At 41.1% G+C, this 26300-nt stretch overlaps 1 protein-coding gene across 16 annotated transcripts in view; it reads right to left on the reverse strand.

Moving 5' to 3' along the window:
* LOC135207482 (protein abrupt-like) overlaps positions 1-26300 on the reverse strand; it is a 322624-nt gene that overhangs the window by 189746 nt on the left and 106578 nt on the right. For 2 of the 16 annotated variants that reach the window (XM_064239251.1, XM_064239249.1), the window contains exon 6: positions 24473-25317. The exons of the other annotated variants lie outside the window; for them this stretch is intronic. In XM_064239251.1, coding sequence (XP_064095321.1) covers positions 24488-25317 — 830 coding nt within the window. In that variant the 3' untranslated portion in view covers positions 24473-24487. Of the gene's footprint in view, positions 1-24472; positions 25318-26300 lie in introns of those variants that run through there. 16 annotated transcript variants of the gene reach the window in all.

The following is a 26300-nucleotide window of genomic DNA, read 5'->3' on the forward strand; positions in this document are numbered from 1 at the left end:
CATTTTTATTTTTGAAAAAAAATTTTGTAAAAAAAAAAATTTATTATTGAAAAAAACTGGAGGTAGAATCGGTGTTAGTTTCCGTCATTAAAGGTAACTGGCCACTACAATATGTCCACGACCTATCGTACCAATAACAACCTTTAAGGTCCGTCCGTACACCAGAAGTGGTTCTGGTGTGTTTAAAATAACCTAGTTGAACTAATCGTCTCGATTCGGAAGAGGAGAGAGAGACGAGAGGGAGAGAGAGAGAGAGAGAGAGAGAGAGAGAGAGAGAGAGAGAGAGAGAGAGTTACCGTATTTCATTTTGACTTCATCGACTTTTTAAATATTTGATATAAATATTTGCGAATAAAATTAACAACGATGGTGACTATCTAAGTGGTCTCCGTGTAAGCGGTTTCTAAACGATTGAAGCCGCTTCTACTATACTAGCCGCAAAAGAATATAAAAATGAACAAATGAAATATAACCAAGAACTATGCGGTAATAGTGGATTTTGAGAATAGAACAATGAAGCGAGAATAGAAAAAAATAAGGAATTTTGTCAAGATTAATTTCACGGCGGACAGCGTTCGGAGACTGCATACTCCCACATTTCATACACCAAATTCTGTTATGAAACCCGATCAGTTGACTTACTCTAACCTACCTCCGACTTTTCGGGATACCCTTCGTTAAAAGATCCAATGCTTGAACAACGAGGACGTAAAGAAATGTGCTTTTAAGAGATCAACCCTTGTAACTTGAATCAATAAGCACGCTTCAGCCAATATATCATTGGAAAAACTACTTCGGGAAGCAAAATTCTTTTTTCTCATGAGATCACGCAAAGTGCGCGGAAGCACATAAACACGAGAGAGAGAGAGAGAGAGAGAGAGAGAGAGAGAGAGAGAGAGAGAGAATTTTCATTTCAAACGAGCAATACCTGAAAAGATCAGAAGACAGAGAGCTCTTGCGTGACATGCAAATGCACTACGGGAAATGTATAACATTCGTCATGAGAATATTCATGACTGAGGAAACCGCACACGAAATCTCTCTCTCAGAGAGAGAGAGAGAGAGAGGAGAGAAAGAGAGAGAGAGAGAGAGAGAGGGGGGGGGGGGGGGGGGGGGAGCCAAGTATCTAATGATAAAGTGTAATTCGATTTTGCAAAACGACAGCAAAAAACAGAGGTTTGCAGACATGCTGATGATAATTGATACATTTCATGGAAATCCACAGATAATTGATACATTCTATGAAAATCTCTGAAAATAATTGATACGTTTCATGAAAATCCATAGATAATGGTGATACATTTTATGAAAATCTCTGAAAATAATTGATACATTTTATGCAAATCCCTGAAAATAACCCATACGTTTTATGGAAACCTCTTAAAAAAATATTATACGTCTCGTGAAAAATATACTGAAAATAATTGATACGTTTCATGAAAATCCAGAAAATAATCGATACATCTTACGAAAATCCACTGAAAATATTTGGTAAATTTTATGCAAATCCGTGAAAATAATCCATACGTTTTATGAAAACCCATTAAAATAAACTATACGTTTCATGAAAATCCACAAGAAAATAGAAATATGGCTACACTCCTGACCAACATTCTTGACAGTTTATAGAAGATTCTTGGTATAATATTAAATATTTCACCAAGAGAAGGCTACAACACCGACTGTTCCAAGTAGATCGCGTTCATCAGCAGAACGAGGACCTCCCTCCCCCTCCCCCTTTCCGCAGTTTATGGAGCAAAAGAAAAAAAAAGTTTTCTTGTTTTCTTGAGGGAACACAGAAAGAGGCTGTCTCCTTTTCGAAGTACGAATGCGGGGGAGGCCCCACAGGCATGAATGGGATGGGAATCACCAATCTATATAGTAGTCGATGCAAACAGGGGAAGGAAGCCTCTACAGACGGACCTGGAGGAGATGGAACGGGGAGGGGGGTGCTAAAAATAAGAGGGCCATTACAGGACGGAAGGGGGAGAAAGGGATTGGGGGGAGGGGTTGCATGAGGGGTTCATATAGGGGTGATGGGTACAAGGTCAGCAGGTCCTCCGAGACACACGAGCAGGACCCGGACGTAGCAGTCAGCAGCAGGGAGGAGGAGGAGGAGGAGGAGTAGGCGGCAGAGAGGACGGAGGAGACGCGAACGAAGGAGTAGGAGTAGGAGTAGTAGGAGGAGGAGGAGGAGGAGGGGGTGACCTCCTGCTGAGCAACCCGGATCACGCTCCTCGGTGCCGCTTATTGTTCCTCCATGTTCCCCACCCCCGTGAGTCTCTTCCCCTAACGACGCTCCTTCTACTTGGAGTGTTATACCCTCCCCCCCCCCCCACCCCTATTCAACCCGCCGCCCTCCCATCGGCCACCACCCCCAACAAAAGGACAAATACACAAAGTACATATAATTAAAACTAGATCTCAGATCAGAACCGTCGTCATACCCGGGTTCAAAATCCCCCCCACCCCCGTCCCCCCAAAAGCAAGCTCCCGGGAACAAACAGCATCGCATGATTGCATAATATGATGATCCCGTGCAAACACGAGTGAAGAATAAATAAGGGCGAGCCTTCAGACGATAGAAAAACAAAAAAGAAAAAAAAAAAAAATCAAAAGGCGCTGGGACGACGAAACCTCAAATCGACCTGTAAAGAGTATTTTTCTTTTTTCACTTTATTAGTTTTTTCTTTTTTTGCCTTTTTCTCGTAGCATAATATGGCGCGTACCCAGGCATAATAATCGCAGGTTATGTGTTTCAGTCTATCCGAAGTAGTTCATTTTGGGCAGGCGAGAGCCTGCATCGCGTCAACAATATGCAACAATACTGCAATTCTATTTCAGTTGTAACAGAATCTCCCGTCGGCCATTAACTAAACTGGTTACATCAGCCCGGCATTCAGACGTGCAAGCGATGCGATCGCTTTAGTTACGGGGTACTTTGGGACACTGGTTTTTATCCGTCACATAAGTAATCATTGATATACATTGTGTTCTTTACAATATAACAGAATTGCTGTAATACTAAAATAACAGAAAGGCATTGATGAGAGGAGAAGAAGAGGAGAGAGACGACATTGGAGAGAGAAGAGAGGAGGAGAGAGAGAGAGAGAGAGAGAGAGAGAGATGCAGGCAGGCGTGTGAGGTGAAGGGCCTCCTCCCTACGTTCTATAGACTGATCTTTTGTTCCCCCGTGGAATAGGCAAACATGGCATGAATACCTTACAACAGATGAGAAAAAAAAAAAAAAAAACAACAACATCAAGAGCAGTATTAATAACCCCACTAAATGAGACTGAATTCTAGAAATGTCGTCCCTTGTCCCTTGGTCTTTCGTATTCCAAATTAGCTTCCGACCATGGTTCATAATATCGTTAATCATATATTTACTCTCCGTGACTTATGATCGTGCCCACCTCAGGGGATAGGGGGGGGAGGGAGGTGGTTGGCAGTGTACACCTTGTTCTGAACGCCTCTGGCAATGTTTCTCTCTCTCTCTCTTTCCCTTCCATTCATTTCTATTTCCTATTTTTTTTTCTCTTGGCTTACGTGCAATGAAGAACGAAACGACAAGAGAATTCGAAGGCGCGTCACCTGCCCTTCGGAAGAACCCAGATGCCTCGACATAGGACTGCTGACGAAGGAGATCTCCCGAAGGGTAAAGACACTGACGTGACGACGACGTCACTGTCCTCTTGACGAAAAAGCAAAGGTCATGTATGCAAACCAGGTGCTTCCAGAGGGCAGGTGACCCCGCCTTCTTTTTATTATTAAAATTAACTTAAACGTAACAACTAATTACAGCGAGACAATTAAAAAAATATGAACGCTAACTAGAGGCAACTACATAATAATAATAATAATAGAGAAATAAACTACAACATAATAACAAATCAGTTGGAAACAAAACTATGGCAGACCTGGTTGACAAAATGAAAATGCCTGATCCAATTCAAGATTACAACAGCTACAACAGCCGCTTACAATACAAAGATTATACAGTCATGAAAAAAACCTTCCTAGAATTATTTTCCACGAGCGATACCTTCTTCCTTGCAACTGCAGTTGCTGTTTCGCATTGCAAAGGGCAAATGGAAATCAATGACTTGTCTTGACATCTATCCTGTCAATTTCTGAGGGGAAAAAATCTGATATGCAAACAGCCCAGTCATTTTAGTTTCTTCACAATAAGGGAGGGGGGGAATACCCCTCTCACATTCTCACGATATATTGTAAAAAATACCATCTTAATATGCATCACAATTAATACCTAACATCATTCGCCTCAGTAATGGCTAAATGAGTCTCCGACGTCATATTCAATGATAACCTTACATTACTATTCCATCACAGCAGATGCAACTCACAAGGAATCATCGTAACCTTAACATATCACCATCATTATCACTACCCATCCACCATCACTACATTGTTTCACCTCTTAAACTTTATTATCACGACAGGTTCATGACCACTGCACCAAATTGTCTGCGTTTCGTATAGGCCTTCAACTTAGCAACTAATTAACATATTTCCTTCCCTCTTTTATTTTTCTTCGCGCCAAATTTTAACCTATCAAATATATTAATTCTTCCCACAGCCAATCAAATAGGCCTTGAAGTAGGCTATACGCCCCTCCACTGGGACACAAAACCAATCGGCCTAGTGTATATATATATATGTATATAGAAAAACCGGTCACACATACTGTATTTTTCCCCACTTTTAAATCTAAACATACAAAGTTCAATCACACAGTACGGGTGGGTAGTAGTTGTAGTAGTAATTAATTGTAATAGTAGTCACTTCACGAGTGCGTAGGTCACTTAGCCTGACGTCACCATCACAACAATGATGTCACTCACAAAAACAATTCCTTTACGAAAGTCACATCACTCGATTTGTCCCGTTTTTCCTCCTCGTGCTGATCACCACAACGCAGACCTGCACTTTCCAGAGACGGTCTAGAACTCTCTACTTATGTTCTTTCTTCCGTGCTCCATTTCCACACCACATGACAGAATATAAGGTATGCGCGGATTACAATATATCAACATAAATCACATAATGACTTAGTACCACATACAATTACTTAATAATCATGACAGTTACATATATATATATATTTATATTAACCTTTTACACACTAAGAGTACTCTTGTCACTGGACTTCCACAGGATGAGGTGGCATCTTTCCAGTACATCATTTAACATCATATTTTCTCTTTATCCTGATGATTTTTCTCAAGGGGAAACCATAGGGGAGGAGCGATTACCAGAGCCTATTCAGGGTAAGGGACGTCTACGAGGACGAATACATTCAACCTTATACTCGTATAAACATCTACAAAAAAGAGGAACCAGCGTGTCATGTATATATATAGAATATAGTAAGTACAACTATATCAGTTGTGTTTGCGAAAACAACCTTTATTTACTTCTGGTATTGATTCGGTTTTCGTATACATACTAGGTAGGATGCTCGACGGCTGCCGTACCAAAAAAGAAAAAAAAATCTGTTTTCATTAGCAACTTTTATCATTAACCCTTTTCAATTCCAGTGATTCACCACCCTCCCACACTGACATACACACACACACACACACACACACGCATTCAAAGGGCGACGTTCGTAGTAGCTGTTGTTATCATTGTTATTGTTGTTGTTGATGCTGCTGCTGTTGTTGTTTTTGTTCGCGCCTTCTATCCCCTTTCATCTACTCTCCGTAACAACAACAACAACAAATTGTGACCGTTGTTCCCACAACTCGCTGACAAATCTAAAGCCCCATAATGAAACCGATGTGGGATATTTCAATTCGGGAATTGAAAAACACAACAGCGGGACATTTTCTTTCTTCTTCTTCTTCTTCTTCTCCTCCCAAGTCTTGTTTTGTTTCTCCTTTCCACCCTACCAAAAGGAGGAGGCTGTGATTCGACGATTAGAAATAATATAAAACCAATAATTAATAATAATAATGACGTCACCGTAGCCACAACTATCACACACACACACACACACACACACACAGCGACCTCTTCTTCTTCTTGTTCTTCTTCCCACTCCAAAGGCAGAAAGAAAGAAAGAAAGAAAGAAAGAAAGAAGAAAAGCCTTTCAGAGAGAAAACGACGTCCAAACGAAGGCAGTGGCTCCCCACTTGTGTCTCAAGGCTCGACGCCAACTCTCGAGTTCACAACTCGACAAGAAAAATGACGGGATTAGTCTCCCTCTAACACTACTCGTCTCTGTTTATTCTTTCTTTGCGTAGCCGGGTCATCCAGCGACGGGACCTTCTGTTTAACGTGGGGGTCCAAACCACGGACTTACACATAGGAATTCGACATAATTATCTCCTCTCTTATTAAGTCTAACAGCAGCGAGGGGCGCTGCGGCCGTTTACTATGTACAAATACTATAGAATCCCTGTATGATATGAAAACACATATATACACCTATCAATCAATGGCTTGGCCAACTTACAGTAAGTATTGGCAATTTTATTTCCGGGGGGAGGGGGATGGGGTGTAGTGTTCATAATGCTAAGGCAGATATATGAAGGATAAGAGAACTGGGAGACGGCACACAGGGAAGCGAGGGTATCCTTTAACATCATCATCTCCTCACAGGAAACGAATCGGGGATATGTATGAGAGAGAGAGAGAGAGAGAGAGAGAGAGAGAGAGAGAGAGAGAGAGAGAGAGAGAGAGAGTAATAATAATAATACATGCATGTTTACACATTTGCTATTTGTATCCGTGTTCGCTTTTATCGTTTGTGCAAGCGAGCACGTACGTTTGTTTGTTTGTTTGCGTGTAGGAGGTTTTGGCCCGGAGGGATGGTTGGAGGGGGAGGAAGAGGGATAGAGAGAGGGAGGGAGGGAGGGAGATGGGAAGGGGGGAGTGAACGAGCCAGCGATGGAGGAGAGCTTGCATAGAAGAGGAGGAGGGGGAAGAGGAGTAGTAGGTAGTTAGTGGGGGTGGAGGAAGATAGGTGTAAGTGGTTGATTGGGAAGAAGAGGGTGAGGGGGGAGGAGGAGGAGGAGGAGGTGAACGCCTGCTAAGCGGATGAGGTACGATCACGGGTGCACGCTTTGGACGAAAACGCCACGGGGAACAGAGAGGTGGGAGGAGAATAGAGGTAGGGAGGAGATGGCGGAGAGGGGGAAAATACAAGGGGGGGGGGGTTTTGGGTTGGATGGAGGAGCGGTGATAACAGAGCAAAAAATAACTACCTCGCCATCGAAGATGAAGAAGAAGACAACAACAAAATCTACAGAGATCAACCCTTACTTAACAGCAATGACACCAACAAGCGCCTCTATGTATAATCCATAAACTTGTACCTTTCTCAACAGAAGATATGGAACTATATATCACTTCATCTTTTTTTTTTTAACGTAGACGACCAGCCTACTGGGGTTTTATTATAAGACTTCTGTAAAATAAAAATACAAACACAAATGGGACTCGCAGCGCTAATACTATAACAGGCTACGGATAGGAACTGAATCTAACTTAACTTTTATACTTCCAAAACTTAATACTACAAGACAGATACAGATCGCTACGCTACATATACAGGAATTATCACTTTGAATATTGGTCGGGGGGAACACCAACGGAAATTTTCATAATACACTTTTTTTTTCACCGGGGGAAAACGAGAACGCGAATACACCCAGGCAAAATAAAGAAAAAAAAACTCCATTCAAAGGACCATCCTAACTTCATTGTAAACTTTTTTTTCACCTGGAGAAAACCAGAACATGAATGCACCCAGCCTAAATAAAACTTCATTCAACAGACCTTCCTAACTTCATTATAAACTCTTATTTCACCTGGAGAAAAATAACGTGAATACACTCAGCTAAAAAAAAATAAATAAATAAATTCATTCGAAAGACTTTCCTTAAAATGAGTGACGTCATTCCCAGGTTAGAATAACAAAGCAGACAACTTCCTTTTCACCTGCAGAATACCAGACCGAGAATACACTAAGAAATAAAGAATCGTTATTCGAAAGACTTTCCTTGAAATGAGTGACGTCATTACACAGAACGATAATACACAAAATAAAAAAAATAAAAAATCCACATTCGAAAGACTGTCCTTATAACATGTGAAGTTATCACCAGCTTAAAATAACAAAGCAGGCCAAAAAAATTTTTTTCACCCCCAAAAAAACCAGAAACGAAAATACACGAAGCAAAAAAATAGAAAAACAAATCATCCGAAAGATTGTCCTTAAAACGTGTGACGTCAATCCCAGGTTAGAATTACAAAAGCAAGACAACGGCGGCAGCAGCAGAAGCTTCAAGCAGCTCCTACCGAAGAGCTCGGAGGTGGAGGTGGAGGTGGAGGTGGTGGTGGTGGTGTCATTCATCACAGCGCCATTGTGCATGTCCCGTCGCTGACGAAGAACCCAAAATAATTTCGACGGAGAGGGAAATTCAGCAGAACTCCCGCCGGGGAACAGACGAAAGATAAACAGGAGGTTCTCCTCTCTTCGCTCACCCCCTCCCCTCCCCCCAGACGGATGCACAAAGGGGACCACCAGGTACCACCAGGTAACTAGGTAATGCACGAACCTATATACTTTTAACATAATCTAAATTCAACACAATATCAACCGAATATTCAAAGAGCGATTTTGGCACAACTTATATCTTACAGTTCTTAACGTTGACGAGACTTTTAAAACTATCAGTGATAATTACAGTTCGTAATATTGGGTACAAAACATCCTCTGTATTATTTTCCATTCATTCTATCAGCCTCCCTTTGATTCTTCATTATAATAAAATTATCAATAGTGATTACAGTTCGTAATATTGGATACAAAACATCCCACTGCATTATTTTTCATTCATTCCACTATCAGCCTCCCTCTGATGGTGATAATGATGATGTTGATGATGATGACGTCCCCATTATAAATTTGGTTAGAAGTCTTGCCTACACAATTCAAGGCACAAGAAGCCCCTCCACAACAAAATATCATTAGCGTCAAGATAATGAACAGAGAGAGAGAGAGAGAGAGAGAGAGAGAGAGAGAGAGAGAGAGAGAGAGAGAGAGAGAACGTACCCAAGAGTCCTCTAGACTTTTCCCGCCTGTCATGTCATTGAATTTTCCCCCCCATATTCCGTCAATATTAGAGAGAGAGAGAGAGAGAGAGAGAGAGAGAGAGAGAGAGAGAGAGAGAGAGAGAGAGAGAGAGAGTCCTGCAGGACTCAAATCGTCCTCAAAGGATCCAAGAACGTTTTCCCTTTTCCACGCTTTCGCCTCTTTAATATTTTTATTTTTTCCTCTTTTCTTAGAAGCGTATCATTATCATTCACGGATCTTCAAGGAACGAGCAGCTTTCGACGCGATGATACTGATGATTTTTTTTATGATTTTTGCTGATATCTAATAACTTGGTTATTGCGATGTCAATAACTTACGCAAGTTAATCAATGAAACCGTCAGCTACTGATCATGTAAAAAGAAAGTTATTCTTATATCTATTGAGTTACTACGATTTCGGCAACTAACACCAATCAATCAATAAAAAATGTTCTTCATGCAAATTAGGTATTTGCTGAAAAGAATAAAAAAAACATTACCCAGGACTAATCAACAGGACAACGCACTCTTAACACTTTCATTATTTCTCCTCGACCAGAAATTCTATTCAGCCGCGTGGAATTTAAGTCAAAGCATACTTAGCTTTAACACTCGAGATTACAAAGAGTAATCATCATTCAGAGCTAATCCATAAATAAACAGGTTACGAAGCTTAAGCTCGAACACCCGAGATTACATTAGAGAGTGATAATCATCCGTCACTGCTAATCCATAAACAAACAAGAGAATGAAAGACGAAGTCGGGTGCAAGGGGAAGGGGGGGGGGAAGGGGGGGGAGTGGGAGCGGTGTATTACACCCAGCTCCCAACAAATACACAAGACATGCAGATCGTCTCTCTCAGATCAAAATTACTGTTTCTTCTGTGCCCTCCAAAACAGTTCCTCCAGCGGAGGTTAGAAGTGAGGAACTGGAGGAGGAGGAATAGGAGGAAAGGAGGGGGGGGGGGGAGGGATGGAGGAAGAGGAGGAGGAGGAGGAACAACAACCCAGTGAGATCAATGATGTCTATCGCGCATTAGGTGTTGTTCCAACTGAAGAAGGAGGAAGAGAAGGAGACGAACCGACTCCGTGTAAGAGATCACTTCATCCGGTCCTGAAGAGTCGTCTGTGTAATAATAATAATAATAATAATAATAATAATAATAATAATAATAATAATAATAATAATAAGTTTCCTTTGATCATTTGTTTAGTATTGATTAACGCAATTATTTTTTTCGCGTTTAATTTCCTCGTTGAAAAGCCAATAACTTGAGAGAGAGAGAGAGAGAGAGAGAGAGAGAGAGAGAGAGAGAGAGAGAGAGAGAGAGAGAATTTACATTACATTCTGAACTCAAACAGAAAACAAAATAAAAACAAATGTCAAGTTTACAGAGCTAGCAGCAGCAGCATATCTCTCTCTCTCTCTCTCTCTCTCTCTCTCTCTCTCTCTCTCTCTCTCTCTCTCTAACGTGCTCGCGTATGTATGTGTGTATGTATATGTGTACCAGTGTGCGTACGTGTATGCATTTGTACGAGCGCGCGCTTGGCAAGCTCGCGTGATTGCATGAAATGGATGACAGGAAGAAAGCGGATGTACGTAGTAGTGGCGGTGTGCTTGTCGTAGCTTTGACATCAGGCAACGCAACCAAACAACCAACGAACGATACCACCACCAGCATCAATATGCTGCTACCCAGTAGGAATATAAAGATGAGGGAGGTCAGGTTCACTCACAACTTGCTTGCAAGCAATTCCTGAAGAGAAGCGGGAAAACATGAAAAAAATAATAATAATGTCACAATCAAGCACGGTAGTCAAACGTCGTCATCATCATCATCATCATCGTGAAAGGTAACGGATGAAAGGGGGGAGGGGGGGGGGGTTCGTGATAGAAAGGGAGGGAGGGAGGAATTCGATTATCAAGCACGCTTTTGGTCTGCCCGTCTCTCAGGATCTCCCAGTGACTCCTTTACAATCATAAGATATCCTTCGAGGACTACTGCTGCTGCTACGGCGACTTGTAGGACTCCTTCCCTTGGGGGAGGAGGGGAAGGGAGAAGAAGGCGAGAGAGTAGTGGCCACTGCTGTTGCCGCTGACGGCGGCGGTCGTCGTAGCAGTAGTGCTGCTTCTGCTTCTGCTGCTGCTGATTTCCTTGTTATTGTTTTGTTGCTGTAACTGCTGCTGCTGCTGCTTCTGCTAATGTTGTTGATCCGGAACTCTTTCAAGGTCATCACTAATGGCGCATGGGGGCGTGGTGGCACACGGTGGAGTATGAGTGTGGGTTGGTTGTTGGTCTGTCCGTCCGTCCGTCCGTGCCTGCCTGTCCGTCCTTCCGTCAGTCCGTCCCTCCGTGACTTCTTCATTCAGTCTCTGCTCCATTCTCAGGGCAGGTGATGATGGTGATGGTGATGGTGATGATGTCGAAGGGGGGAGGAGGTGGAGGAGGTGGACGGCGGCGGCGGAGGCGGTGGTGGTGGGAGATTGGGCGGCGGCGGCGGTGGTGGCATCCTGACGCCCCGATGACGGATACTCATGTGATTGTGGAGGGAGTTACGGGTCTTGTACACGTGTCCGCACACAGGGCAGGGGAAGGCGTGCTGTAGCGACGAGTGCTTGTCCTGAACGTGGATCTTTAAGTTGGATCTCGTGCTCAGTAACTTGTAGCAGACCGGGCACTGCCATTTGGGTTTGTTGTCAACCAGTAACCCGCCCACGCCTGTAATGACAACAACAGTGCGGCCGTTACACTCTCATTCCGACATAGCCACCCACACCCACACCCCCCCTACAACAACGCCCCTACCTACTAGTACTCGGCTCACTCCATCTTCGCAAAACCATCATTCCCACCAACATCATCATCATCACCACCATCTTCATCATCATAGTGACTTCTCCTCCTCCAACAATTTTCCCCCTCACTGACATATTATCTTCCCCAACAAAATATGACGACACACGCAGTCATTAAAAAGGGAAACACCACTGAACCCTATCCAGGACATTTAAGTGGGAAAGATGCAATTCTACAAAAAATAAATAAATAAATAAATAAACATATAAACTTCAGTTTCTGCAAAACAACACAATACCCGGAGCTCGGAGTGTTGTTGTGTTGCTGTTGTGGTGTTGTTGTTGCTGTTGCACTCAATGCAAGCCAGTTCGTCGTCAGAAAATCTGCAAATGTTTCTCTCTAACATTATCATCAACATTCCCGGTCGCTTATATAAAAGGTTCTGTGAAGTGTAATGAGTCACCTTGTTATTTATCAGGAGTCTATCAATAACGTAAAAGCAGCATTGGAGAAAACCAAGGCAACGAAGGAAAAAGGAGAGAGAGAGAGAGAGAGAGAGAGGAGAGAGAAGAGAGAGAGAGAGAGAGAGAGCCAAAGAAGGGGGGGGAGGGAGGGAGGGAGGGAGGGGGGGGAATGAGGAGAGATCGGTGGCACAAGACCGACAGGGGAATGAGGGAGGTTTTCATGTGCCGGAGGAGGGAGGGTGGCGGGGAAGGGAGGGGGAGGGAGGGGGCATAAAGGGGGCCAGCAATATCCGGGAGCAGCGGTTGCTCGCCAGGATGTTCACCAAGGTTGTCCAGAGCTGCTCCCCAAAGCCAGCAATCCCCAACACCACCCCACCCAACCTACCAACCCCAATCCCTCCTCATGAACCTCCCTTGGGCGTAGCCCCCTCCCCGATGATGCAACCCACCCACAATAACCCCCCCCCCCCCCCTACACACAGCAAACGGACGTGGCTTCATACCACCACATGGTTTCCTTGCAAATTATCATTATGTTCCTTGTTGCATCATAACACTGCAGACATCCCCTTCCCACCTTCTCAATTCCTTCTGCTCTGGTTTGTATTCACTTCCAGGTTAAACGATTACCTTTGCCGTTACTACATCTCTCCTCTCTCTCTCTCTCTCTCTCTCTCTCTCTCTCTCTCTCTCTTTGTGCAACGGCCCAACCAGGATGTCTAGATGACTCGCGAGATTTTTGGTTAGCACCGCACAAAGGTATCGGGACAATCAACGAGGAACCTGGGATGCCACATTATGTCAAGATGGATACACAACCGCACCCCTTTCCCCCACCCCCTCCTCTTATTCCCCTTCCCCCTCAAAAACCAGAGACCTTTTCGATATGTAAACCCCTACCCAAACACAACCGAGCCCCTTCCCTCTATGAACAACTAACAAGCATCCTCCAAGCACACAAACTTCTATCAAATGTCTCAAAGCAGCAGCAGCAGCAGCAGAGGCGACGGCAGCTCTTGATTGTGTTTTGGTATTTCCTAATCTCAGGAATCCTTAAACAATATTTATGACTAAGACAACAATGGCGAAACTTCCTGTTAATCACGCAGTCACTTCAAGTAACTGACTGGATGTGCGTGTGTATATATAATATATATATATATATAAATATAATATAATATATATCTATATATATATATATATATATATATATATATATATAATATATATATACATATATATAGACAAAGCACTACATTTATTATATTATTATTTCCTTTTCTATATCACATGGACAGGATGTCGAGGGCACACTCAATCTGTGCGATTCCACGTAAAAGTAACAATAATGGATGCAGTAGTATTAGTAGTAGTAGTTGTAGTAGTAGTAGTGGTAGCAATCGTGATAGGAGTGTAGGCGGAGGAAAAGGAGGAGGCCGCCGTCTCCTCCTTCTCCTTCTCCTCCTCCTCCTCCTTCCATTTTGGCAAATCGTCGTCACCCTCCTTCTACGAACGAGCCCTTCCATTCATCATTTTTCCTTCTCGGCTGCCGCCATGATCATCATCATCGTCGTCACTATACGCGAGCAGAAGCCGCCGTTCCCACTATTGTCACTATCATGAATACTCATTGACATTGTTGTAGGGGAGGTCCTTGATCCGCGCGAGCGACGGGGGGGGCAGGGGGGCGGCGAGGGCCCCGTCGGCCCGCCCGGCATCAAGGGAGAAAAACGAATTTCACATCTTGGGCATCTTTAGTCCTCGGTGCCTCATGGAGAAGTGGTTGTGGAGCGAGTTGCGAGTCTTGTAGACGTGCTGGCATATAGGGCATGGGAACATGTGCTGGAGGGGCGAGTGCTTGTCCTCCATGTGCGTCCTGAGGTTGTACTTGTTGGACAGCACCTTCAGGCACACGGGGCATGCCGCCGGGCCCTCCCAAGCGCCACCAGACCCACCAACACCTGCAATACCACAGCTGCCCGCCACCGATACCACAACCCCTGCAACGAAGTTAAACAGGCCCTGTAGTCAGTCAGCATCATCATCATCATCATCATCATCAGCATCATCATCATCATCACATCACCATCATCACATCAGTCAGCATCATCCGCGATGTTTTTTTAATTTTTTTTTAAAGTGTCACCTCTCGCTCTCTTTACTACTATTAAAAGCTCTTTTATGCACCTCACAACCATCTATTTACAGCTAATGGCATCATCATCATCATCATCATCATCATCATCATCATCATTATCATCCCCCTCCCCCCTAACCATCATCACCAACAAGGTCTTCCATTCTGCCCAACTAGTAGTTTTTTTTTTTTTTTTTTTTTTTTTTTTTTTTTTTTCAAAAGTAGCAATAACCATAGAGCACAAAGGGGTAATAAGTGCAAGTGTTTTTAAATAAATAAAATCATTTCCAATAGGCTACATTGACTAGTAGATTCACATCAACCATGCATTTGATGTCTAGGTCAGTCCCTTACGACGCTCCTGATTGGCTGTTGATAAGCCACTCACAAGGCTGGAAACTCTCAGTGTCTCTCTCTCGAGAGTTCACATGGGTAGGATCTATGTTCCACCGCTCCTGAGGGATACCTTTTTCAAAAGCATCCCTCAGGAGGGTGGAACATACATCCTGCCTATGTGAACTCTCGAGAGACAGTTTCCAGCCTTGTGACTGGCTTATCAACAGCCAATCAGTACTGTCGTAAGGGACTGGCCTATACATCAAATGCACGGTTGATGTGAATCTACTTTAACAATAGGTTGTGTGTATGGCCAAGTGCACATTCTCCAACATGCAAAGTATTAAGGGAATCCACTGGCAATTAACTCTGACGTCACATTTTCTGGGAGGTGGAAGGGAAAAGAGATCTGCTACAAACAACAAACAGAGAAATGCCTTCGAGATGGAATATAAATTGAGAGAGAGAGAGAGAGAGAGAGAGAGAGAGAGAGAGAGAGAGAGAGAGATCTTCTGCATCAAAGTAGTAGAATTGCCTTCGAGATGCAGTTTGGTAAAAGATAGAGGAATCTTTGAAGGAAATTAGTATTAAACAGATTGCATTTAAAAGAAGAGAGAGAGAGAGAGAGAGAGAGAGAGAGAGAGAGAGAGAGAGAGAGAAGATTAAATGGAAGATTATATTACTGTAATAGGCACTGTTAGGAATGAAGAGAACCTTTGACGGCAGTGCATCAGGTTTTATATGATAAATTCAACACACATGAAGCCTGACTACCGTGAAACGCACACCATAATTTAGTAACCGAGTCGGCTGTCTGGAAGAAGGACGATCAAATCATTCTCGTTTTCTTACCCATAACCCAACCATTTTCCTTCATAATATTCCAGACATTTTCCTCACTGACGGATGGATAACCTAATTACCTCTTGCAGTACAATGACTTTTTTTTTCAAGAGACCTAAAAATTTTCTTTTCCCTTCAGGAATGCCAAAGCACTCACTTCAAGTCTTATTTACTTAAGAATAAATTACATACGAACATAATGCTCTAACATTTATATTATTTATCATTAATTAAGAAATTTCATCAATGTGGACGGTGAATAATTTTTTTCCCTTCCGGAGAGGGAAAATCTAGGACAAAAGAAATGCCAATATTTTACAGGGCCGAATTTCAAACTTCCATCCAGGTTCAGTAATTGGTCCCTTACTTCTCATACAAACTGCTCTACTAACTCTAGACTAAATCAATTCCAGTACAACATATCAATCTTCCGTTTTTATTAGGTATTACATTTCATCTGTTTTAAAGTGCAGTTTACCATTACCTGCAACGAGTAATGGAACCAACATCTATACTGGAAGTGGGAAAAGACTTATGCTCATTTGTTTTTTGTCTGGTGTTTTTACGTTGCATGGAACCAGAGGTTATTCGGCAATGGGACCAACGACTTTTAGTGACTTCCGAATCACGTCGAGAGTGAACTTCCATCACAAGAAATACACATCTCTCACTCCTCAGTGGAATGCCCGAGAATCGAACTCGCTGCCAACGAGATGGCACGCCAATACCATACCGACCACGCCACTGAGGCGCTTTTGCAACGAGTAATGAAACCAACATCTATTCATTCTTTCCTTCAAGCTACTGGAAGTGAAAAAAAAAAATAGAGTTCATTTATCTACCCACGTCCCCACTTGCACGTGGAGGAAAGTGAAGGGAGGCTGATTGATTTTATTCAGAGTACAACAGGTCTCCAATTTTTCATTACATCTGATGCAAAAAAATTTTTCATTATTTATACCTTCTGTTCGTTGTATTCGTTATTTCCGCCATCGATTTTAAAAGAACAAAGTCGAAATGTTCACTATTTTAATCATACTCATTATTAACTGAAGCGTTCATCAAGGCCTAAAATGAAAGGCGCCTTTGCACATTGTTTGTTTGTCGCCTCCGTGTGTAAAGCATCTCCTAATTAAAAATGCTGCACTTTATTCATTATGTTGTAATTGATTCTTATGACCAACTATTGCATCAACAATTATGGAATGGAATTTGCGTAATGAACTTGAGCCTCGTTCTCCTATTCTGCTCATGTTAAAGACGGTTAAGGCACTGTATCTACAACCCTCTTTTTTCGTACTTCAATTGTTCTTACTTTTCATTAGACTTGTAACACTCTTCGGTGCTAGTCCAGGACAACGCTTTTATTATTATTATTGACTCGTAACACTTCACTGCTAGTAGAGAACAACCCTTTATTACTATTATAATATTATTAATAAATATTAATTATGACTTCTTAAACACTCTCTCACTGCTAGACACCAGGAACAACCCTTTTAATCATTATTATTATTATTATTATTCATAAGAAGACCCCCATTAGTATGGAACAACCCCCCACAGGAGTCATCTAGATTTCCTAAATGTACAAAAAAATATATATATATATATAAAATGGGATATCTGCTGGCGCTTTTGACGCCATGCTTCGTGTTGAAATCTTGTAAGCAAATAATTAGCATAGACACCTGTGTGCACTGAAGCACTTGCAAGCCTTCATTAGGATTTCTAAACTCTTCAGTTAGAATTGCGACTCAACCTTCAAACTTTCTGTAGAGTGTTTCGCCAAACTGAAAAGATTCAAGGGATATTTTCGTCTCGAGTTCAACACAGCTCGAGGCAGTCAGTCAGCGGGCAGTCCATGTGAAACCATCCATAAAAACAAAAGAGAGAGAGAGAGCTGAATCAATGAAACCAAGTGTCACTCGTCCATAAAAATGTACGAAATAAAAGTGCTATTTTTTTTCTTAAACATTCATTTCTTACAGAGTAGACTTGCGCCTAACGGTTAATGTTACAAACATCAAGAACGGATATCTGCTGATATATGAATAATAAGCGTCCTAGAGAGAGAGAGAGAGAGAGAGAGAGAGAGAGAGAGAGAGAGAGAGAGAGAGAGAGAGAGTTTTCCTTTGCTATACCACCGTCCACAGAGCAATAAATCCATCGTTTGTTTGTTTGTATGGTGTTTTTGAGTTGCATAGAACCAGTGGTTATTCCGCATCGGGACCAACGGCTTTATGTGACTTCCGAACCACGTCGAGAGTGAACTTCTATCACCAGAAATACACATCTCTCACACCTCAGTAGGATGCCCGAGAATCGAACTCGCGGCCACCTAGGTAGCAAGCCGAGACCAAACCGACCACGCCACTGGGGCGCTATCTTTCTGTTGTTCCCATTAACTTCTGTGACTTCTTTTGAATGAACTTAAAGTTAATTACCCCTGTGGAATGCCAGAGAATCGAACTAGAGGCCACCGAGATGGCAGGCCAAGACCATACCGATCACGCCACTGATGGCGCTAATAAATCCAATATTGATCACTGATTTCTCAAATGTCTCTATTGTCATCTAAACGCAGCGCTTGGATTTATAACGGCAGCAATAACATTCACAAATGACTTCAAACCTATACCAAAGGCAACTCCTTTCGTCTATGTAGTCCACGCGATTTACGACCATCTCTAATGTGAGCTTTATATCAAAACAACCTCCTTTTATGTCAATTTCCTAATCAAGGCCATCCATAATGTCTTGGGTGAATGCATTTGCAAATATTATTTCGTACTTCTAAAATGCTCACTACAAACTTCAGTTGTGTATATATATATAGTTAATATATATATCAGTATCATAGTACCAGATATATATATATATATATATATATATATATATATATATATATATATATATATATCGGTACCTGATAATGAAGAATTGTACTTTGTAAATCAAAGATTCTGGAATCTAAACCCTCCCATCTCTCACGGAAGCCTAACACGAGGTAGTAGGATTATATGTACAGTCACTCATACAAGTTCATGGATGCCCGGGTGTTTGAGAAGATTTCGATTTCAACCCCTTTCTGGATGACAGGTGTCTGGGAGTGCGAAACTGGCCAAATGTTCAACTACCTAACTCGTGCTGCAGAAAGTTTCGGTGCTTGCCCGTCTTACGTCACTATACAGACCCGTTGTCCAGAAAGGGGTTGGATGGAATTCAGCTTTACGTCCGGACAAATCCATGAACTTATATGAGTGACGATACGCAGGGACGTTGTGTGGTCATTTTGTGTTCTAAGGAAACCTATCTGGATGAGGGTGCAAGCCAAATTGCAACAACCTTTCTCGAGGAGGGTGCAAGCCAAGTTGCAACAACCTTTCTGGAGGAGGGTGCTACCCATATTGCCACAGTCTTCAAAATAAATCTTTCAGTGACATACTGACCTAAGGAGCACACCAGAGAATTTACCTTAATTCGACATGTGGCCTGGTTTCCAATTGCGATACTTCACTAAATATGAATAGGTTGAGGATTATTGCATATAAAAGTCTTAGCCAACGAATAAACAATAAGAACAGCGGAACTAGATATGAATACATAAAGAGCTTAACAAAACGATGAAAGAAATGTGAAAACGTAAATAAAAGTCATACATTTTTTGGTGAATGACTTAGAGAGAGAGAGAGAGAGAGAGAGAGAGAGAGAGAGAGAGAGAGAGAGAGAGAGAGAGAGAGAGAGAGAGAGACCTAAGCGTCAGATTACCATCCAAAATATTACTGTATTCCTTCAGTGGGAAATGCAATTGATTTCTCTTCTGACCGTATACAGAACCACACCTCTGGAGCAAAGGAACATGTGTTATTGAAATGGAAACGGAATTATTTAATTCTATTTACTGTACTTAAAAAAAACTCTAGTTGTCATAATTTATTATCATAAAAGCTCTACAACTTCAATAATAATTCGACATATTTAATCACACTTCCTACATAAATAAAAATAAAAATATATATGTATATGTTTATGTATGTGTGTGTGTATATATATATATATATATATATATATATATACATATATATATATGTATATATATATATATAGATGTATGCATATATATATATATATATATATATTTATATGTATGATGTATGTATGTATATATATATATATATATATATATATATATATATATGGATATATGATATATATATACTATACACTACAAGGATAAATTGTAAGATTCTACCTATTTCTATCGGTCCTCAGATGATAGCTCAGCAATAAAACTGACACAGGTGAGGATTATTTCACCCACAGAAACTTTCCATTTCCTCCCATCGTGGTTCTTGTGTACGGTCATATGTATATATATATATATATATCTATATATATATATATTATCATATACAGACATACTATATATATATATATATCATATTACATATATATATAATACACATATGTTATGAATTGTATGATGTATATGTAGATATTTCACCTTAATTTTCTTTCATCATACAAGAATAGCAAATCGACCAAACAATTACCAGTCTTACAGATTATTACTGGCCTTATGCCAGCATGGAACTCCTGCGTCTTGGGCAGCTCGTAAAGAAGATCTAGAGAATGAAACTTCCTCGTCTATGAAAACCTTTTCATACCTTTAGTTTTTCTCTTTTTTTTTTTTTTTTTTTTTTTTTTTTTTTACAAGAGGCCAAATTTGTTGTGGAAAAACCCATGCAATCAGGTCAGACAAGGTGATATTAGAATTATAAAAAGGCTAATTTGTAGCTGGAGCAAACATTCTCTCTCTCTCTCTCTCTCTCTCTCTCTCTCTCTCTCTCTCTCTCTCTCTCTCTCTCTCACCAGTCACATTCAAAATCTTGACTACCGTCCTCTAAAAAGATGAAGAAAAGAATATTATTTACCTGCAAGTAATAAACAGCCCTTTTCCGATTCTCGGTCAGAGGAAAATCACACAATCACATATTTAAAATATCTTTATTGGCATATATAGACGTTTCTTGTTTTCAATGACAGAACTGAGGTGGCTTATTTGTTATGTATAAATGCGATCTTCCACCTGCTGCCTCTATCAACCCAATTAAGAGAACCAACAAAAAAACTTCGTTTCCCATCGAACACACACACGAACGAAAAGAAATAAAGCAAAAAAAAAAAAATAAAAATAAAATAGATGAACGCGAACTTGTCGCGTTACAATATACATTAGACTTTTTTGTCTATTTTTTTCCCATTTTGTGACAACGACAACGAGGGAAAATCAAATATTTACACTCAACTCTTCGCTATGAGCATATTCTAAATTAATAATTAATCTTTATATATTTTCATTTCCATCCGGAAAAGAAATCTGAATGAGATACATCCATGCTTGTATTTTATATGCAAAACACTGCTTCAAGCCTTCAATGCCGTTTTCTACAAAACACACTGCATTTCACCATTTGGATAACCAATGTCATTATACTTCGTACAAAAAGAGATCTATATTTATTGAAAAAGCAAGAAGAAAAACTCAGGGGATTAAGGATACAGAAAATGAGATACATTAATCTCAGGCGAACTTGAAGATTTTCATCTTAATAAAACACTATATTCCAGGAAACATATATTATGTAATATATATATAATATATATATATAATATATATATATATATATATATATATATATATATATATTCATTTCTTCCAATTTAAGGACATCTTGGGGTTGGAGAAAATGCAAGAATATATATATATATATATATATATATATATATATATATATATATAGATATATACACCCTGTACTTTTTGACTCCCCACTTTTACTACGTAATCGTTACATTATAATAATGGTAGCTATTGTTATATTATATTATTATTATTATCATTAACATTATTATTATTATTAGGAACTGTCGTTTCGCACTTCATACCTCTACGAAATAAGAGACCCACTATTATGGTTATTATTCATTTACCTGTTGGAAAAATGATTAAGCTGACACTCAAGCAGAAGGGTTATAAAACACACTCATTGTAGGGATGATGACCACAACGCTAAAACAGAGAGAGAGAGAGAGAGAGAGAGAGAGGAGAGAGAGAGAGAGAGAGAGAGAGATAATTACAAAACATTCTTCATGATAGAATAGGATAAAACACACACACACACACACACACACACACACACACACACACACAAGAAAAGAAAAGAACTACGTCAAGTGTTCAATCGTTTTCATATTTTGAGCGCTCACCATTGTACGGGGTGCCATACGAGTGGCACAATTGTTGTTGATGTTAGTGTTGTTGTTGTTCCATGTCTGTCAACAGCTGCAGCAGCAACAACAACAACGACGTGGAACTCACGAATCGACTCTCTCTCTTTCTCTCTCCCACTATGGAATGTCGCGATAAATTCTGGAGAGAGAGAGAGAGAGAGAGAGAGAGAGAGAGAGAGAGAGAGAGAGAGAGAGAGAGAGAGACTAAAATAGAAACCAAATAAATTGGCTTCACCTCCCGCGCAAAAAAAAAAAAAAAAAAAAATCAAAAAAAAAAAAAAAAAAAAAAAAAAAAAAAAAAAAAAAAGCAGACCTGAGCAAGGGATGATCTTTACTACATGGGAGGGGGTGGGATGGGGGGGGGGGGAGGGGGGGGGAGAGAGAGAAAGAGAGCTCCAATCTTGAGAGAGAGAGAGAGAGAGAGAGAGAGAGAGGAGAGAGAGAGATACGGGGAGGGGAAGAGGCTTTGCTTTAAAGGTGTATGATGAACTCTGGTATTGGTGATGGGAGGGGGCCTATTGAGATTGAGGCAGGCAGAATACAGGAGGAGGAGGAGGGGTAGGTATGAGGAGGGAAAGGAATGGGTAGGAAACACTGAAAAGACGAACTCTTCTCCATATGAGCGATCCCTTGGAAGCCTCTTTACATTATTCTTAGTAAGTTATTAACAGAAATATTGGTTCAATGATGTGGACAAGAGTTGTTTGAGACGGCGGATCCTTCCGACCGTCGTAATGTCGTTAGAAATGATTAGAAATTAATGACTGGGGGAAAAAATCCACGAAAACAAGGGCTTAACCAAATGGTCCATCCATCAGTGATGAAATGACGCTGTGAAATAACCATGAAGACTGCATATCTCCAGTTACTATAATGAAGACAAAATAGGGTAAGTCTCCTTCAAAAATTGGCATACATAACTTTACTGCAAGATTTCAATTTGCAAAAAAAGTCAAGTATCTCCAAAGTCACAGGTATCAGAATACTGTAATACTGAACTTTACATTTTAAAAATGTCTTTCACAACGAGAAAACACTGAAAAATAATCCATCTGTTGGATGCTACAACTGATCCATTAACATTTTCGAAAAAGGGGGAAAAATCAGATCAATTCAACACGATGGAAAAAGCAGATATCGGTATTTAAGTACCTTGAAAATATAGGGAACGGGGTTTCAACCATCACTCAAGGGAGCATAAACATCAATGACGCTAACAGATCGATAAACATTTGGCACAATGTGTGTGTGTGTGTGTGTTTTCACAAACTGACACACGAATGTAAAGGGATGCACCCGTTCATACACAATTGCCAATTCTAAAATATGTGAATTAGGCTATGTTGTGTAAAGTAATACTTTCATAAACTGTATAACATTTTGTAAATAACGCTATCTTGCAAAAAAGATTACCCTCATGTATACAAAACCAATCAATTATTGAACCAAAAATCAAAGTGAAAAAAAAAAAAAAATCAATGGACCCACTCACAGGTTACGAGACAAACTATCTCAATCGGAAACGGACTTCTTTATTACAATATCGGGCTTCTTCTGAATAACAAAATTTGTTGCTCCATTTTAGGAAAGCAAAGTTTGTCAAACTGAGGGCTACGAAGACAATACGTTACAATTTTTTCTTACTCGGAAGCAAAGTAAAAACAGCGCCTTCCGAACCAAGACGTTTTCTGACGTCAAAAATATATACAGAAATTGACCGAGTCGTCTGAAATGGTAATATCTTCGCTGATGTTCAAGCTACATAAACAAACACGACATTCAAACGTTACTCTTCATTTTTGTGCAATAAACTGACAGCGTTCACTGCCAAAAAGTCGACTATACATTTCTGACGAAATGTTCTTTCTCAGGAACACAAAACATTTATTCGAACACGAACATAATAACTCTCTCTCTCTCTCTCTCTCTCTCTCTCAGTATATTAAAAGGCGGAGGCGGCTGCAGTCGATTCGGTTCCACAAAAAGAAAAATGCACCACGGGGGGGAAGGGGGTTGAGGAGGGAGACGGGGAGGGGGAGTGAAGGGGGGGAGACAGGCATTCAGCACAATGGCACCAAAACAACCGCAATTCGGTCGACAACACCGAGTTCATGGCAACATGGCCAATATGGCAACAGTGATATTAAAAAAAATGTACACAAGGTGTCTCTGAAATATTTACACAGTATCTTAGCGACATACCAGCCTTTTTTCTTTTCTTTTCTTTTTTCCCTTATCATGCGTGGGACAGAGGGCAGGCAATAAAGGAGGAGGGGGCTGGGGAGCGAAGGAAAACCAAAGACGTGAACAATGTGAATCATAATAATGAAGACAGCTGATGGTGGGGGGGGGGGGGGGGGGGAAGAGAGGGAAGGTTTCATCTCGGTTACTCCATCATAAAGTCATCTGGGGAGGTAAGGGCGGGGTGGAGCTCATCTCGATTACACCATAATGAAGTCATCTGGAGGGGGGGGGGGGGGATGGGTGGAGCGGGGGGTCATCTCGGCTACTCCATTTTCGGGAAGGATGCGAAAGGGGGCAGCGACTGTGCCACGCTCTGGGCCAGGGCCTGCACTTCCTCGTGGGTAGGGCCGCCTTCCAGGTTGGCCGGGGGTAACTGGGCTGCCATTTCGGCTAAGGACGGCCCCGCTTGGTTAATCAACGAAGTTAAAGTTGACGTGGGAACAATACTCGGCACTTGCTGCTGCTGCTGTTGGTGATGCTGCTGCTGCTGTTCGGGCGAGAATGCTGCCAAAGACTGCTGCTGCTGCTGATGCAGTTGGGAATTATGAATGGATGACTGTGGATTCGCGTCATCCAGGTGGACGCCCAGACCACCGACGTTCAAGTTGGAAGAGGACGAAGCGGAAGAAGAAGAGGAAGAGGAACCGGGGTTGTGAGAAGAGGAAGAAGACGTATTTGCTGTTGTTGTTGTAGTGTTGGAGGAGGTGGTGTTGTTATTGTTAGAGCTGCTGCTTGCAGGAGACGTGCGGGAGAGGTGATGGTGGGCGTGGTGGTGGTGATGTTGCTGTGAATGATGGAGCTGTTGCTGCTGTTGGTGATGATGTTGGTGTTGGTGGTGATGATGGAGGTTGTGGTGGTGGTGGTGGTGGGCGGAGGAGGAGGAGGCGGCGCGGTCGCCGCGATGCACGGTGGAATTGTGGGTGGCCAGGGAGTGCTTGGTGGAGTAGACTCGGCCACACAGCTCGCAAGGGAACCGTTCGGTTTGGACGGTGTGTTTGTCCAGAATGTGCGTCTTCAGGTTATACTTGTTACTGATCACCTTGTTGCAGTACGGACAGACGCAGGCCGTGTGCAGCAGTGACCGCCGCCCACCTGAAAAACCAAAACACAAGATACCTTAGACTGTGGGCGGCCGACGGTCACTGCAGCAACCCAGCCTTTTTATACAAATTGTTAGTCTAAACACCTGAACGAATCATTTTTTTTTTATTATTATATTATTATTTCCTCTTTCTCTCTCTTTCTCTCTATCTCACTCCCTCCCCTTCCTCTTTCTTTCGTTCATTTTCTTCCCTTCTTTCCACCTTCGCACAACACTATCATCATTGTCTGTGTATTAAAACATCTTCACCATTTTAGGTCGACAAACATCATACCCAACACCATTAATGATTAAAATATGATCTTGATATATCTAATCATAACAACTTGAGCTAACAACCACAAAGCTACATTAAATACACCTTAAATGGTATATATATATATATATATATATATATATAGTATATATATATATATATATATATATAAATAAAATAAACAAATGTCCCAGAGTTTATACCAGTGGAAATACATGAACGTTACCCGAATAGAAAGTTCTCCTTACCCCACATTTTCCTAATTCAAAAAGGTAACATAAACAGTGACAACACAGTACCCACAATAGTACCAACAAAACTGACAACAGTACACAAATGTGGACAGTAGAACCACCGACAGATTACTGTAAACATAGGAACAATCAAATCACCACCACATGAAGGATATCTACAGATTTAAGTCTAAGATACAGTAGCCGTTAGCGAGTGTAAATACTTTAAACCCTAAATAATGAAATGATAGTTAGTCACTGCAAAAGAAAAACATCGTCTGTCGTCAATAAAAAAAAAAAAAATAAAAAAAAAAAAAAAAAATAAAAAAAAAAAAAAAAAAAAAAAAAAAAAAAAAAATCGTAGAGCAATCCAAACTTACCCATTGTCCTCTAAAAAAAAAAACCTATGCAATAAAATGAAAGACATTTCAATAGTTAATTAAATTTTGGTTTTAAAAACCATATAAAATAAAAAGAAGGCCAC

The sequence above is a fragment of the Macrobrachium nipponense genome, chromosome 32 (genome assembly GCF_015104395.2).
Source record: "Macrobrachium nipponense isolate FS-2020 chromosome 32, ASM1510439v2, whole genome shotgun sequence".
Lineage (NCBI taxonomy): Eukaryota > Metazoa > Arthropoda > Malacostraca > Decapoda > Palaemonidae > Macrobrachium > Macrobrachium nipponense.